At 33.0% G+C, this 18,870-nt stretch overlaps 1 protein-coding gene across 5 annotated transcripts in view; it reads right to left on the reverse strand.

The window, feature by feature from the left end:
• The window catches only part of LOC143229711 (uncharacterized), a 58,466-nt gene that overhangs the window by 14,941 nt on the left and 24,655 nt on the right, over positions 1–18,870 (reverse strand). For all 5 annotated transcript variants that reach the window (XM_076462427.1, XM_076462424.1, XM_076462426.1 and 2 more), the window contains 2 exons: positions 14,715–14,797; positions 13,362–13,601 (listed from right to left, as the gene is read on the reverse strand). In XM_076462427.1, the coding sequence (XP_076318542.1) occupies positions 13,362–13,601; positions 14,715–14,797 (323 nt within the window). The remainder of the gene's footprint in view (positions 1–13,361; positions 13,602–14,714; positions 14,798–18,870) is intronic.

Here is an 18,870-nt window from a genome sequence, read left to right on the forward strand (position 1 = left end):
ATCTGTCCTCTGCCCACCACAGGTATCAAAACCCCGTGTCAAGCAGTGCAAGTCCACAGACATACTGCTGTGCCACTGGTGAGCATACCTCTAGTGATTCACCATTTAAACAAATGTTGAAATATCCTAAAATTAAAGTTTCATCAACAGAAACAAATCAATTGATAATAAAAAATTAAAAGATACCAGTTTAAAAAAAAGAGAAACAGCAGCATTACTTTTTGAAATGAATTAACCATGTTTGAGTAAATTTTATTTCAGAATAATATATTAACTTTTTAATCTAAGTACTTGCAAATTTTTTTTACTGGCAGTGACTTGGGGGTATAAAGCTTGTTTTTTTCACCTTATTATATGAATACTGGTTTGAATACCAGTTGTTTTTTTTAATCAACTTGGTTACTACAGAAACAGTACTCATTACAAAATTAACAACATTTTGTTACACTCAAGAATGAGTTATTTAGAAATAATAACAGTAAGCATGTAATCCGAGCTGTTAAAAGAGCATCTTACCAGCAGTCGCTAATGATCAGTCCTATCTTTAATTCATGTGGAAACATATTACTTTTTCTTTTTTTCATCACTTAGTTGAACAAAGAAGTGAAGTGTACACAAAAAAAATTTAAATTAAAATTTACTCTGCAAATCTTTTAAAGTGAAATTCTAAAAACAATTTTGTGTTTCAGCTAAACAAAATGTTGTCAAAGTAAGAAACCATAAAAAATATACTCTTCAAAACAAGAAATGCAAAAGGAATATTTTTTTTTATTTTAAAGAGAAACATATGTAATAATGTTACAAGCTCAGAGTATGTGATGTTACACGTGTTAAGGCACTGATTGTCAGACCAAAATGACAATAAAAGTTGTGCACTTTGAAAACGGAGGAAAACATGGGATTTTTCGCCAAAACGCATGCGTGTCCAATAAATTTGTTTGAAAGATCTGCATGTTCTGCAAGTGCAACATGTGCAAAATCCCTATAAAAGTGACGGGTTCTCAGTTTCCATAGCTCAGTGTTAAGCCACCGACACGCAACACAGTTACGCCAAGACTGACTGAAGCACAACGCAACAATGCCATTGGTCGCTTGGAAGCAGGCAAATGTCGATCAGATGTTGCCAAAGCTGTGAATGTCCATCCAAGCACCATCACAAGGCTATGGAATCGTCACCAACAACATGGATCAACTTGTGACCGTCCACAATCTGGCAGACCTCGTGTGACCACGCCCACACAAGATCGCTACATCTGGTTATGTCACCATCAGGATAAAACCACCACTGCGATGTCTACTGCCTCAACCATACCAGGGCTGCGTAAAATTTCTGATCAGACCGTACGCAACTATCTACGAGATGCAGGAATCCGACCTCGACGTCCAGTCAGAGGTGTCATCCTCACCCAGCAACATCGTCAAGCATGGCTGCAGTGGACTCGGGCACATCGGGTATGGCCTCATCAACGATGGAGGCATGTTTGGTTTAGCGATGAATCATGTTTTATGCTTCGTAGGCAGGATGAAAGGACCCGTGTTTACCGTCGCCGAGGTGAACATTTTGCAGCAAACTGTGTGCAGGATGTTGACAGATATGGTGGTGAGTGTCATGATGTGGGCTGCCATCACCTACAATGCCAGAACAGACCTTTTGCACATTCAAGGGAATCTTACGGCTCAACGATACGTCGACGAGATTCTTGGCCCCACGTGCAACCCATCATGGTGAACATCAACGACATTTTTCAACATGACAACGCCCGTCCTCACACAGTCTGACTCACCATTGTCTTCTTGAGACACCACAATGTCAACATTCTTCCCTGGCCCTCCAGATCACCAGATTTAAACCCCATCAAACATCTTTGGGACGAGTTGGACCAACGTCTGCGACAACCTCAACTGCAGACTCTACCTCAGCTTGCAGCAGCTTTGCAGGCTGAGTGGACAGCCATTCCACAGGATGTGATTCATCATCTCGTTGCTTCCATGGGCAGGAGATGCCAAGCTTAGTGAGCGTGGACTTTGCTTTTGCAGACTTTGGATGTTCAGCAGTGAATGTGCAAAGTTTCACACATGTCATACAGAACTACCCGGAATAAACTTGTTAACAATTTGTCTCATATTTTGACTTTTGTGTTTCTTTTTTTGAAGAGTATATATTTATATACCACTGGGTTTCAAATCCCTTGATCCACATATTACAAACTGAGCACCTAACAAGCTAGTTTGGAATGAATTGGGCCTTTTGGAGTTGACAGTTAAATCTGATATCCAGATTTATATACCCCAGACATTAACATTTACCTTTATCTATTTCTGATATATACTTACGACTACATACAATCAACTATTTTCCTCACATATACACCCAAGAGATTTGTATGCTAATCTCTTCTCCCAATTTCATGTGAACTAACATGAATAACACTACTGAATGATGACACAATTATGCAGCAAAGCCCTTCACCAAAAGGAGGGTGAAACACCTTCATGGTAAATAACTCCCCCATTCACCTTCACTCAATAAATTCATTCTTTGGTGACATAAGGAGTTTAAAGTGCACCAGAAGAGAGGAGGATGGGTGGGAATAAATCCACGTATTTTCAAGTAAGAAAAATGTTAACTTCTGAAACAATACCACACCTCTTCACACAGCCAAGTAGCATCTCATACTGAAGTGGTGGAGGGGCATTTACCATAGTTGGGGCTCATTTAGACTGTACACTCATCTCAACTCTGATGCCATGTGGTGTGGCATGTGCACATTTTGACTTAAACACACATCAGCCACAGAAGGAGAGCACAGAATAGTAGTGGATGTTTGCCTCAAATGTACTGAACAATTGTATTCTGAAGAATCAGAGAACAATATTGTAATAAGTGCTTACCTCAGCTCTACTACTGAATACTTTGGTTGCAGGAAGGAACTCATCTCAACAGACTCAGACCAGAGGAGAAGGACACAAGTGGCAAGTGTTATAGGTATAGCTATTAGAGTGGTGACCTGTACTACACTAACAGTGTCATCAACATCCCATTTTCTACTGTACTAGTACACAGTTGTATTTCATACAATCTCATTAGTCTAATTGCTGAAGAATTTCCACATTCAACTGTCCTACCAGCTGAGAAATGTGCTCCACTTAATGAAAAAGTGGAATGAAAAGGATTCATGGTGGTGAGACTCACATAAGTTGCCCACTCAATTCTTCAATCCAAAGAGGTATTTTACTGGAGACAGTGCAACAGATGATTGTGAAATTCTATTTCAAAAAGGGAGCAAACAGGTAGAACAAATCCTTGGTGCTGGGATTTTCCATGATAATTTGTGGAATAGGTATGGTTTGGACTGGACAAAAAGTTAAATATATAGATATACCACAAGGATACCTACAGTGATCTTGCAGACCACCCCATCTTACAGTGGGCATATATGAAGCAAGGTGGATGGTATGAGAGCATTTTCCATCATACTGACTTGACACATGTTTTGGGAAGTAACATACTCTTGGATGCACCACCAACCAACTGGCAAAATGCTGAGAATATAAAAGGGGTTCTGAAAGAGATATAGTACACATTCTTCATCAAGATGGTAAGATGATAGAAGCATGTTGACCTGATGGAGAAAAAAACTCATTAGGAAATAAACCAATCAGAAGGTGTAGAAGAAATAAATGTGCAGAGCAGAGTAAATCCACAGGGCCAGCAAAGAATAGTAGAAAGATCAGCCTACTGGTATAACAGATTGAGCAAATACAATGTGCATGAAGAAGGGAAGATAACCCTCACTGAAAGGATGCACAAATGTGAAGTAGGAGAAGGAAAGATTGAAGAAAGAAGGAGGGGTTAAAATGTCAATGGACCAAAGCCGAATTAAACAAGGAGACATTAACAATAGGACTCAAGAAGGAAAATGTCTAAAGAAAAGGATTAGAAAGAGTAGATGAAGAGAAAAATAGACATGTACAAAAATGGAATACCAGGCTGTAAAGGAAAAAAGCCTAGAACTGTGAATGGTGCAAAATGTATCGATGAATGGTATGCCCAACCAAGGGCAAATGCCCAAAGGCAAAAGAACCTGAAACAGGAGTCTCATGGATGGTTAGTGCAAGAAATAGTCGTGTAAAAAAACTTGGTGGAACAAAACCAAGTGATTCACCAGGATGGACAGGAATATATCAGAAATCTTGCCTCCAACATAGAAAAAGAATTAAAGGGAGAAATTCTGTTTGACTAGGCAAGTGCAGGAAATATTCCAGGCTATATTTAATCATCAAAACAATGCCCAAATCAGATGCTCACAAAAGGGAAAATGGACCTCAAAAATGAAAACAATGGTTCCATAAGGTCCATGGAATTAGTGTTTTCCCAAATGTATGAAGGGTTCTAGGAAACCAGTCTTAAAAGGCAAAACAACCTCTCATGTAGGAAGCAAATAAATACTGTAAAACCTAGTGGCCAAATATTTCATTATTTGCAAGTGAAAAAAGATAGGCCGAATTTAGTTGAGATAAGAAAAGACGAAAAATATGAAATATTGAATGGGGGTGAGACTCCCCAACCAAATAGCCATAAGAAAGAAATGAAGATAGGAAACATTTAAGAATGGACTAGCAGAAGGATACAGTCCAAAAAAGAAACACCATCCTTGGACAATAAATGTGGTAACCAATGGACCACAATGTGTCAAGAAATATAAAGGGGGCCAATGCTGGGTCAAGGGAAAGAGCAAGGAAAACTGGAAGACAAAAGAAGGAGAAACAAGAAAAAACAAAAACAGGACAGGCCACGAATAATGTGAAGGAAGGTGTCAGACACAATGGCCACTGCCAACTACAGACCCAGTGAAAAAAGATTGTAGATGAAGTTGGACAGAGGTGAAAAAAAAAGGGAAGACAAGCAAGTAGAGAAACAACTACAAGACCAATAACAGGAAAAGAGATAGATAGCTAAAGAACTGTACATGTGTGACAGTCGCTGATATGGGGAATGCCAAACTAACTACTGTTAGAAGGAAGATAACAAAAAAGTAGAAATTAAAGACCTAGAATCCAAAATGGGAAAGTAAGAAGGAAAAATATTTAGATGAGGAATAAGAGTAAAGGGGAAGGACAGAAAGAAAAAAAGGAGGGGAACAAAACCTGAGAAAATAATGATGGCAGAAATTTTATGACATCAGTCCAAGTAACCAAAGGGAAAGGAACACTAAAGAAAACACCTGAACAAAGAAGGGGAACCAGATAAAAAACAGAACACAAGGATAAGGAATGGGTACAGGAAAGAGGAAAACACTACCTCATCAAAGAAGTCTTCACAAAATGAGAACAAAGTATAGAAGGACAAACCATAAGTGGAAGAAGCCAAACAGAGATGGGAACAAATGCCTAGAAAACCATTAACAAATACTTCAGACAAAATATGGAGAAAGGAGAGGGAAAACAAAAGTGTAGTGAGAAATATGCAAAAAAATTAAAAAGAAGAACTAAAAGGTGAAATAGAAGGTAAACAGCTCAATCCACATGCTGGTCACATGAGAAAACAGTCTGCACATCAAGACAAATGCAAGAGATAATTTACTTGAGCTTGAGAAAGGACCTGTTAGATAAAGAGAGTGTGAAACCTAATAATGTGCAAGGTGAAAAGATAAAACAAAAAATCATGCATCAGAAAGGTAGAAAACATAAAATAGAGAAAATGGACAAAAGACAAATAAAGGAACATACCCCAAAATGAAATGCAAGACAAGACTGAAAGGTTAAGGATATTTCATGATTGGGATACCAATTAGGCTAGGTACCAGCCAAAGCAAATCAGATGAAGATCTAATAGATCATTCTCATTTGTAGAAAAACAAATACGGCTGACAAGATGGGAGTACGAATTCCACAAGACATAGAACAGTGGCTGCAACAACCCCAATAGTTAGTGAGTTTCCAAAAACTACAGCAGAAAAACAATACAAGTGTAAAAAACACCCAACATTCACGACAAATTATAAATTACCACAATTTTGGAATTCATGATAAAATATAAAGCTTTTGAAACAAAGCTAAAAAAAACAATGCAAGTGTCAATAAACTGAACACAGGAGAAATTTAAATACATCTATCAAACACAATGCTGAGAAAATGAGTTTCTCAAATATAAATGCATAAGAGTAGTTACTGTACACAAAGACATGTGGTTCTCCTACTGATAGATGGCAGTGCAATTCATGTTAGATCATGGTAAATTAAATGAAGGTTGTCTCAAGGCTAGTGGAATGTAATTCTCTTTAGCAGACAAATGAAACAGAAAGATGATTGTGTACAGATGTGTGATATCTTAGAATTAACAGCTTTGCTAATGTAAACAACAGTTTAAATGATTTTTTTTAGAAAAGTCTTCTCATAAAACACTGAAATGGTGAGGTAAAAAAGGCCACCAAATTATAAAGGAACTGGAGTTTGGAAATTATGTTACATTGTTTCTTTAGAATCAAACTTTAGGATACCTTTAATTAATTATGTTATTCCTTTAAATAACTAACTTTTGTTAAACAACTCCATTAACACCCAAATAGTAAGCAATCCTTCATATCATTTTCCAAGAAATTATAACAAGCTTTTTGATCATATTTAAATGGTTTTATGAAAATAATTAGCTTACAAAGCAATTCCTTACAATACCAATATACTGACTTAATTATAAATAATGTATACTGTACTTGTCACTGAACATTTCAAATTATTTTACTCCTTGTTATCTAGTGTTTTATATGTGTGTATATTACCTTTATGGATTGAAATGCTGAATAAAACATTTACAAGATAAAACAGAATATTCATTTGGAATTGCTACTCTTTTCTTCAAGTACTAAAACTCACTATGCAATTGGTTATTTAACCCTTATTTTCCCACAGTGACACCGTATATTGGATCTTACGTGATGGTACTGCATCATGCCAGATGTTTCTATTATTATTAGTTATAGTAAAAGTGTTCGTGTCACATATAAAATTCATTGTAATTAATCATACATAAAAAGACAAAACCAGTAATCTAACTTAAATAAATGTTACCTTTATAAAAATACTAACATGTTTAAGTAGTGCATTCATAACATTTTCTTGAACTAGTATACAATATACAGGCCAGTGTCTGGGGCATTGCATTTAGTGTTTCTCCAGTAGCCCTAGTTTTCACTGATCAATTGGGATTAACTGAGATCAAGGAAAAAATTCTGCTGGTAATTTAAAATTATACAGCTAAGTAAATGTTCTTTTGTAATTTTAAAGAGAGAACAACTTCTTTTGTAGAAGACAGTACCAAGTTTTGTTACTTTTATTTTTCTTAAAAAATTAAAATAAGTTATTTGTAAGATTAGTCAACAAAGAAATAAACTTATCTTTAAGTTAACTCTGTTATGATTTACAAATAATAACAAAATATCTTCTTAAAAACGAAGATTAAATTAAAACTTCTCAATAAAAGCTGCATACAAAATATATCCATTTCAAATAAGTACACACAAGTATAGCAACTGTGATCAAAAAGTTTAAAGCTGGTTGATCACGGCCTTTAAAAATTTCATGAGAAAAAACTATACGAGAATAATTACTACACATTAGAAGTTTTACAGTATGACTTATGAGAATATAGGATTTTCACTTATTAAACTTTTTACTTTACTTTGAAAGAACAATAATTTCAAAATTATAACTAAAACACAAAGGACAGCAAGTTTTGTTTGTTGTTTAAGTTACACAATGGATTATTTGTGCTATTCCCACCATGAATGCCAAAACCTTAGTCTACAGACTTACAGGTGAGCTGCTGGCAGGCAAGACACCAGTAAAACTGCATAGTATGAATACAAGAGGAATTTTTAAGAAAATATGCCAAGAATACTGAAAACATTGGTCAGGTTTTTATTTCACACTGAAGCTTCCTATACCAGTTCGAAAATTTTGCAGTAGTTTTAATTTAGAGTAAAGAAGAAAAAATGCATCAAGATTTAAAAATAATAATAAAATAAAATTTTGAAACAATATCTGATCTAATATTTATTTCAGTAAAATAATTTTTGGTTAACGAAATAATTGATGTCAGTTAGGAAAAATTAAAAGATGTGTCAGATGGTTTTAATGCATGCACTAGTACAAACAAAAAACAGAAATTACTCATGCCAAACAGAAGAACTTTATTAAACAAAAAAATTACAAAACTGGAAACACTGCACTAATAGTATTATCACAAATCATTAAATGCAACTGTCTTAGAATAAACAGTAATTTTGTAGTGTTATTTATCCATACAGTTACATATTGGTTCATTACACCAAATTTTCCAAAATAATAAACAATAGCTATCTAAAAAAAGTAATGAAAAGAATTTTATATAAATATTTAACTGTACAGAAGTATTTCAGTTTTACCATTTAAAAACTGATATAAAAATGATTAGGAAATATGTAAGTGTTAATTAGTTAAAGAAAATCAAATATGCTTGGAATAAATGTTTGTTTAGCTCATTTTATTGTAGCATAAAAATACAATCAAATGACAGTGCTTGATATTTTGCTTATGCAACAGCCAGAAAAAGAATGAGCAAATTTGACAGAAAAATCCACAACCAAGTTATAACACATTCACTACCCTGATTTAACTTAGAAAATCAAACACTTAGAATTAAACAGCCACAGAAACATGCAGTGAAATGACTAAAAACATTTGTTTCAAAACAACAAAAAATCCTAAATAATCTATTATCAAAATATGGAAGAAAAACAATATGCTACTACAGATAACGGTGCTTTTAGTGCAGTTTTATGTATACAAGTGTATTATTGTTAAAAGAATTACCAAGAACTGTATTTTATAGTAAGATAAGTAACCAGTAGCTAGGAATGAATGATAAAACAAGAGCTTCTTTAGCTCTTACAACATATTTATCACTATCATTTGTTTAATAAAACATATGTAAACTAAGTTTATCTTTTGTTCTTTAAGTTTACATCCAAATGGATGAGATATTGGATTGGTAACAAAATGGAAGCCTACTTTTGTGGATCCTGAAAGGAAAATCTGAGCATGTGTTGTTCTTCTGACTGATGGGATGAAGCTGGAAAAAGCCTCTCATACATATAATGATGCATGTACAGGCCCAAGGAATGCAGGTGATAAGAAAAGACATAAGGTGTTGATGCAAGATCAAATAGATGAGTCCAAAGCTATAGCACCTGTTCCTTGTGCACAAACTTGAGAAACCTAGTTGCTGTGGGAATATGGAGATAAGCATTAACACTAAGCTTAGTCATCCACAGCCCTGGTGAAAAGTGCCATTGTAGGGTAAGAACAGATTCCACACTGAAGCAAGGAGTATCTACAAACTTGTTGAGATAGGTATATGATTGGATACCAATCTCCTGTCTTCTTGGGTACCATGAAAAATCATGAATAAAATTCTGGAAGAGTAGAATCGACTCTCTCTATTGCCTGTTTGACTAACAACTCTCTTATGACCTAGAAACAGAGGTTTAATCATTGTGGATCTGTTTGCAGTAAAAAGGCAACAGGATGAACAAACAGTGGTGGAGGTTCACCAGAACTAAAGATACTTGAGAATAAGGATGGACCATATTATGGGAACCAACAAACCTGGGAACTGAAGGAGGGAGTTGGGGATAACTGCATGCTGGCACCCTAAATTAAAGCCAAAGATGATAAAGAATGTAAACAGACAGCATCAACTCAGAATTTTAACATTTTTGGAATTACAGCAAATAACATGGGATGGAAAAAAGGTGCTTCTTGTAACTCTCCAAGAGCAGAAGACAATATCAGAGTCCTTTCTAATAAAGTGTTTCTGTCTAATAAATCTCAACAACAAATCAGCCAGGAAACCAATGGGAAAATGGATGAAAATAAGTTGACTAAGGTAGACTTCAGCAAAATCCCCAATTCATCTTCAAATTGTTGATGAAAATGGTGATACATTTCAGACAAATGTTGGAATGAAGATAAATACTTCAGGACAGTAAGATGAATAAAAGAAAACAATGATTTACTTAAAGTGATCACAGGTTCCAATATAGACCTCCATAGGTCCAAAACAATGGTCATTAGCTAAAGTATGCTAATCAGATAAATATAGGGGACAAAGCATAACTATCCTGTCGCATGAATGAGTGGGAAACCTCCCAGCATGAACAGCAACATTAAGAGAAGGAGGAAAACCAAGTATCTAATAGCATCTGCCTACAAGGAAGGAGTAGAATCAAATGCAATAGGAGTGATCCTTGAAACCTCACAAACCCAAATAATCAAATTAAGAAAAGGGACTGAAGGTGGCTGTTCAAAATAATCTGCTGTTGAGGTTGACCTAGTAAAAGAAGGAGACAGAAAAAGAGTCTAAATTCTCACCAGTTTTCCCATGGTTATTTGCAAAAGCCTCTCCAGAACCCCCCCCCCCAAGACACATCTTCAGTCTGCATAAGTCTCCATTTCTCAACAATTCATATCAAACATACAGCTTCAACTGAGCATGATCCCTCCTCTTACTGTTGACAAACAGTAGACTGCAGAGGTGGAAGAGAAAAGGTTTGGTTGGTTTCTATGGGAGAAACATCAACTCAGGAATTCATACCACTTGGTAATTATTTTTGATTAAATAATGTATAATTATAAATGAAAAAATAACTGCAGGAACCTCAAACAACTTCAAATTCATACCATAAATAGTAAATAATCACAACACTCTTGTTGATGGAAAACTGTGGCAAATGCTTTATCAAGAAAAAGTGATTATAATATCAGGATGAGGTGCTTATACACAATATCTAGACAGAGAAGGTATTAAAGTTGGTGGAAAATTTTGCAAATTATAATCTTTCTAAGGCATGTGAGTGGGGTATAAAGACTGGAGCAAGCACTCTTAATGCTTACATGAGCAAAGAGTAGAAACCCTGGAGACTGAGAAATAGCTATAGTGTCAGCAGATGGTAAGTGTGTTTTGGAATTAATGTTTTACTACAAATAAAATAAGAATTGGTTTGTAACTCAGTTACACTTTGCATATCAAAACACAATTCTTAATAACTATAGAAAAAAGCAACTAAATATAACTTCTCTTAAGGCTGCACAAGTATAAAAAACTAAACAAACACAAACAAATATATAATTTTTCAACACTATTTAATTTTGCAAGTATGATATTTAGAATTTCAGTTTAAAAATTCTAATCATAAGAGTTACTGTGTTATGTCCCACCTAAAAACTGTTAGAAAAACACAGGGATACTGAATTTGACTATTTTATTAATCTAAGCATGTCTCATTTCCTAAAAGTAGTATTTAGTCATTTAAGATTTCTAATGATCTGTGCAGATGAAACTGCAAGTGGTAGAGACCACACTAAAACACAAACATTTTATTTTAATTGTACTAGTAAGGCACATAAGATAAGCAGAAGTACAAGATCTTCAAACAAAACTGATTTGTAGAAGTAAAAAAGATCATTCATTAATGCTTTAGTTGACTTGCAATTTCCCAATTCAGTTCTTTTATTTATAAAACAAACATTATATTTACATGCCTATGTAGACAATACTATTCTCACATAAAAAAACAAACTATCAACATGTTGTCATTGTGAAATTTCCACAAAAAATTCCAATAAAACATATTTCAAGGTTAATGACATTTTGGAAAAGTAATATTTTAAAAGAATCAGTTGTTTTGCAGAAATAAATAATTGTGGTTTAAAAGACATGTTACTTATATTAAATAAATGCCACAAGATATCAGAGTGAATCAATTAAGTCTCCAAAAGTACATATGATACTAGTTTCTTCCAGAGCAACATTGTAAGACAGTATTGTTAAAATTAAATTATCACACAAAAATATATGTAAAAGGAAGCAACAAATTTTTTCATACCACTTTGATGTTTGACGTTTTAATTATGGTATTACTTTGTAATTAAAATATTTTAGTTAAGATTTAAACAAAGAAATCTCAAAGGTTGTTTTAGTATTGTTGTCCTCTTAAAAAACTTTTGAAAGAATAAGACATAATCAAGGTAAAGCATTATATTCTTCAAACTGTGCAACTTTTGTTTTAACAATCTAAAAAACTAATTAGTCATTCACTTCAATAATATACAATAGTCAAATTTTTTCTGCCCAGTGAAAAATCTGAACAAGTTAAATTTAATGTCATCTTTCGTTGTTCTATATTCTAAGTATTATACTCATAAAAATTGATTAAAACTAGCTTATAATACTTCCAGAAATTAGAATAGTCTAATGAATCCTTACTTTTTAAATGTCACAGTTTTACACTTTTTTAATAAATGGTGCTTAACTTTACAATTAATTATATAAAGTTGCTCAAATTTCTTCAAACAAGAGAAAATGACAGACAAAAAAGTGCTACAAAATAATTATTTTTACACTCATAAACTCTTATTATACAACAGACAGTAACTGGATCACACAAGAACAAAACAAATTGTGTCAAATATTTTAGTTTTCACTTCAAAATGCTCTTACAAATACGTTTTCTTATTTAACTCTGAGATCTAAAATACTTCTCTCTAAAAATAGAAAAAATAATGGCTGGTTCTGCAAAATGCATTTTTTTTACCATTGTAGTATAAAAACTGATAACGTGTTTCATAAATATACAAACAAAATATAATTCTAATAAAATTTATTTTCATGCAATTTATTAATAATACTTGAATGAAATAATTAGGTTAAGCTTTTCTTGTGAGTTTTAAGTCTTGTCATACTACAGTTTCTAGTTTAGAAAAATTTGCTCTTTATCCATGGATTTCAAGAAACTTAAGGTTTTTCTCCATGTAGGTCTTATTTTTATTTCTTTTGAAAATGAAATCACATGGCTAATCAGTAATTAGGAAATTGAATTCAGACAGCAAGAAACATGGCAGGCAAACCTAATGATTAACACATTAAAAACATTCTTTGCCAATTACATTAATATTCTAATTAACTTTTTTTTCACAATATGTGATCTTTACAGTGATTTATTTTATTTGGCAGCACTTGTATTAATACCACTGACTTATTTCTACTTTCTTTGTAAAACTATTACAAACTATAGGTTTCCTTCTTTTTAACATACTTAGAATTTTTATATTTTTTATGATTCATTATAATTTTTTTCCAAATATTTACTCTAGTTCTTAATTTTCTATTCAATACTTCCAAGAACTGAGTCATGCTTTTAAATCCTGGGGTTTATTTGAGACCCATTAACCTTCCTACCGTCATTGTTTTTATCATATTTCTGCAAATTCTTATCCTTATGTATTTGATAATTATGAATCCCATTTTGACTGAAACCACCCACCTTGTCTTCTTTATCCTTTCTATCTTGAGCACCTTCATTTATCCTACTGACTACTTTTACTGCACCTTCTTTATCATAATTATCAACAGGAAGAGCAGCATCAGCATTAATGTTGTCATTATCATGACCTATCTTTTCACCATCTTTGATATGAGCTCGAATTATCTGCAACTGTTCAGACGCATGTTGAAGTTGACTCTCCAAATCTTTATAGTTTTTCTTCCAATGTTCAATTTCTTCCTATTCAATAAACCATTTTCTTCAACTTATTTCCATATATGTACATTCAAATGTATGTTAATATAAGGTATATCATATTTTAAATTTTATTAAAACTTAGATCACAAGTTCATTTTGCTTAATAACTTAGTGTTATAAATGTGTACCACCTTTTTGAAAACCTTATATTCCAGCATTTAACCATGTAAAACTCTAATCTTTGCATACATGTACTACTTGGACTACAAATTTTCTAACTGTACCCAGATGTAATATAAATCAGTGACACTACATTTTAACTATTCAAAAACTTTCTTAGATCATAGAGAATACTGAATTAGTTAATAATTTTTAGTATATCAAAATATGTATTAATTCTCTCAATGTTACAATCTATATTATATTTTTCAAATATATTTTAACTACATAAAGCTTTTTCAAAGTTGTGGAGATATAATATTGTAAGAGTAAAATATATTGAGATTTCATCTAAGTTGTCCCTTCAAAAACAGTTTACAAGTTGTACATATCTGACATGTCATTTTTCCAAACAAAGAAAATTACAATTTCTTCATTGTTTTTCAATAAATATATGAACATGGGATTACCCAGTTAATTTTACCAATACAGAATACTTCTGTTTAAGTTACCCAACACAGAAACATAAACACGCATTACCTAAATTTGTTACATAAATATAACTATGTGATGTGCTACTGTCTATATTATACAATATTTCTAAAATTAATATTTATCAAGTTGATTTCATAGCTTATAATCCCTACTGTACACAAAAGACTATTGATGAACTATCAAATGTAAATGTCTTTTTTTGTTTCATAGTGACTATCACTTTATGTATCTTCTCCTTAGCATACAAAACTGTTAACAAATATTTAATCCAGAATGAGATAGTGTTAGGATTACTTACTGCAGTCAATAGTACCTTTGAAATATTTTTCATTTTTGATATATTCACTTGAAGAAATCTCTCACCCCAGTTTTAGAAAACAAGTTTGTATTAGTGAGATAAAAAACATTAACAGTAATCCTGATAGAACATATTAATGGTCTTTTGTAATAAAATTGCCTTATGAAGTAAATTTTTGAAATGTTTTTTTTTAAAGAACTTACAGCCTGATTTTGTAATTTCCAAGCCTGGTTCAAGTTGCTCTGGGTTAAGTCTTCTTTATTTCTTTTGAGTTCTCTGATGATTTCTGTAGCAAAAAAGTATATGGAAAGAAAGGTTTCAGTTATATATTTCTAATTTGTTAGTACTAATTAAACAACTTCCATGCAGAAATATCTTTATTTTGTACTTTTAATTCCATAAAACCTTTGAGTGTAAAATACTTAACAGAAATATTCATATTCATAATTTTCATCATTTCACTAAATTATTTGGTTTACGTAAAATAATTTCTTTTTCACACGAGTAACGATTTGACCTCTTTGTTATGATGAAAAATTACATAAAAAAATATGCAATTTTTAATTTTCAAATAAGTCAAAGTTTAACATTACATCACAATAACTTTATTTTAGATTTTCAATATTTCACAGTTTGAAAACAAGGATTACATTAATCAAACATTAATCTTTAACTAATATGAAAATAAAAATTGTTCAGAATTTTTTTATACACTGCTTAATGGCACTTCCATTAGTAGTTACCATAGTAGTCATAAACAACACAGTACAGTGTCATCTGAATAACCTAGAAAAAGATTTTAAAAATTATCCAAGTATTTTATGAAAATAAAGCAGCTTTTAACTATGAAAAAAAAAATATGTAATTGAAACAAATGAACTACATATTCTTTACTTCCTATACTGTAAGATTTAAAATACTTCTTAAGTATGTATCATTGAATCACTTTGTGGTAATATGAGTTACTTCATATTTAATTTACATAAATAGGTTCCTATGCTCTGTTTTACTGAGGTAGATACAATAAAAGTTAAAATTTTCTTACTCTGAAAATGTATTTCTGATAAATACTTACCTCATCTCACCCAAAGCTATCTCAGTCCTGCTTGTGCTCTAAGCATTGCTAAAAAAACATTTGCTACATTGCACCAGTTTTTATACACCATCAGCATTTTGCCATAATGTAACATGTGCTGATCATGTAACTACTTTCCATCAATCATACTGTGCCATCTATACTGGTACAGTTCCCTCTACTATTCTAGAACAATTCTCACTTTGAAGAATTGAAAGGCTCAAACCATAAACACTGACATCTCAGTGAAAAGGAAGAGTAGGAAGTAGCTGAGAGGAGGTAATTACCTATTAGAAATACTCCCAAAGCTAGAATCATGCATTGCCATGGTGGAAGGGCCGGGGAGAACTGGTTGGGTCGAATTAGAGACTAGCTACTAGATTCGTAATGCTGGGAATATTGTAAAGTGGTCATTGGTTTAGTGAATGAGATCCCGAGTCTGAAAAATAGAAATCTGGATTTGATTTCCCCTTATTGGTGATACAGCCAAAGACAGTGGAATAGTTAGGATGAACCATAATTGCATGCTCTCTTGGTAGTAGAAGGAAGTGATACAGAACCCAACAAATTGACAAACATTTCAGGATGTTGAAAATTGAGTAGCTTCCTTGGTGGATCATTGACCAGAAATATATTGGGAATTGAGGAATGTTCCTAACCCACCAAAAAAGCATTAATAAAAAGATGAGACTCCAGACAGGGTGAGCGATGGGAACCCCCATCATGGTCAGTTCCCTGTTGAGCCACCAAGCAAGTTTTAACTCTGATCCCAGATGAAACAATAATGACATGGTCCAAGAAATTGTGGAAGAAGTTCTATTGGTTCAGAAGCATTCACTGAAAATTAACCTAGAAAATTAGAGCTTCCAAGTAAGCTCAAATCCCCACAAGAGACAAAACCCTTGTGTAGTGAGAAAAAGAGAGGGTAAGGCTATTGAGACTGCCTGTTCCATATTCCTGAGCCAACAAACAAAAAATAATGGGCAAAAGAAAGTACCACTCAATAAAACATAAGGTTTGGTTTATTTTGAATTTTACACAAAGCTACACAAGAGCTATCTGCACTAGCTACCCCTAATTTGGCAGTGAAATACTAGAGGGAAGGCAGCTAGTCATTACCACTCACTGCTAACTCTTGGGCTAATCTTTTTCCAATGAATAGTAGGATTGACCATCACATTATAACACCCACGTGACTGAAAGGGAAAGTATGTTTGATGGGATGGTGATTTGAACCAGCGACTCTCAGTTTGCAAGTCTTGTTCCCTAACCACCTGGCACTGTAAGACCCAAAACACACAGAGCCAAAGGACTGAATTGCAGCAACTGGAACTAGAAGACATGACTCCTGCAGATGAACTAAAGGCAGGTGCCAGTAATAGCAATTTACCCATCCAGAGTCCCAGAGAAAAAAAAACTTGAATATGAGCCACAAAGCAAAGTGGCTTCAGAAAATTGTTCAAGTGGGACTCATCTATGACAGGTTTTCAATTTCCTTTCCTTTAAGATTAAGTTATGTTAAAAAGGAATAAAACCCTAATTGAGTGGGTATTGCATGTTTAACAGCACCTTTGTGTAGAAGGTCTTGAACAAACTAGGCAAGACAATTGTAAGAGACATGACCCTGGAGAAGAGAAGAGAAGAGAAGAGAAGAGGAGAGAAGAGAAGAGAAGACCTGGGAAATGGAAAGGTGGCATAGAACTGATGGCGGAAAGTTTACGACAGAACCTGTAGAGCCCATGGAGCTGTCATGAAACATAAAAAAAAAAAAAAAAAACACACACAGAGAAAGTACTGATTACAAACAAACAATACCTGAAAATTTGTAATCTACAAACTACAGAAAAATAACAAACTTCCAAACTATGATATTCAAACTAAAACATTAAACCATAAGCAATACCTGAAGCACAATAAAAGATAAAAGACACAAATATATAAACTTGTAAGTCCACTCAAAGAACCATTAAAATAAAGGACATGAAAACAAAACCTACTCCAAAGAAAGTTAGAATGAAAAAAGATCCTGTTAACAATAATAAAAAAAAAAAAAAAAACCTCAAATTTAACCTCTAGTTAGATGTGATTAGTAACAAAGGAAAAGGAACTAATAAACTAGCATAAATGATATAAAGAAATATAAATAATGAACAAACACACCTACAAAATTGGCCAAAGTTACAATTATCCAAACAGTAACTATAGTGCAAAACCAATATGTATACAAAAACTGAACCAAAACAGTAATAAACACACTCTAAATGCAAATTCAAACTAAAGTTTACTTCAATGGCAAAATACTATATAATTCTGAAATACCAAATACTGAGCATAGAAGAAATGAAAGACCTATTTTATCATGTGAGGAAATTAGATCAATCCACAAAAGCTCACATAAATTCAGTATACATTGGCATACTTACAGGACGTGAAGAATACATGCTGAAAAACTTACTGCAGATCTCCTGGAAAAAAGAGCAATAACTAATCCAGGAAGTTACACAGAAGATATCAGAGAAAAAAAAAATCCAATCAGTGGTTATATCCTTCCTTCCAAAAACTTGGAATATGAAAGGAAAAAACTGTGAGTTGAATGTAAGAGAAAAACTTTCCATGAAAAAAGGCCTGTACTTTGTCAACCCTGAGACCTGGGGTTTATATAAGAACCACTGTTGATTGTCTTGGGAATTTCATCATCTCCTATATTACATCTTGAATTCATATAACATATTAGAAATTCGAAAAGAAATCAGAAATATTTCTAAACCAAATGAGTACAAACAATGGAAATCAAACACAAAATGTTGAAACTGATATAAATTTGTGATCAAACACAATCAAAATTTTGTGATCACATGGAGAGAAAATTAAAATATGTCTACACAAAAAGTGAGGATTATTCTAGAGTATGATTGGTGAAGAGTAGTCATGTGATCAGCACATTCTGAAATGGTGAAAAACTGATTGGGTATAAAGATTGGTGTATTGTAGCAAAAGTTTCCTTCACAATACTCAAACCAGGATTGGTATAGTTTTGGGTGAGAGGTGGTAGTTCAGTTTTTGAAATACATCTTTTAATCTGTTACTTCACATTCCATAAATGTATTTGTCTTTCAGACACATTGTTTCACTGCATAAGTGACACCTATAGTTTATATAGTTTATAAAGTGCTTATGCTTTCTTACACTTAATTTTAGTAAATGTTTTAACTCTCTTGTCCTGCATATCTTTTACTGCATGACACAAAGTTTTAATGTAAGACACTAAAACTTTATTATTCTAC

This window comes from Tachypleus tridentatus, chromosome 10 (genome assembly GCF_004210375.1).
Source record: "Tachypleus tridentatus isolate NWPU-2018 chromosome 10, ASM421037v1, whole genome shotgun sequence".
NCBI classification, from domain to species: domain Eukaryota; kingdom Metazoa; phylum Arthropoda; class Merostomata; order Xiphosura; family Limulidae; genus Tachypleus; species Tachypleus tridentatus.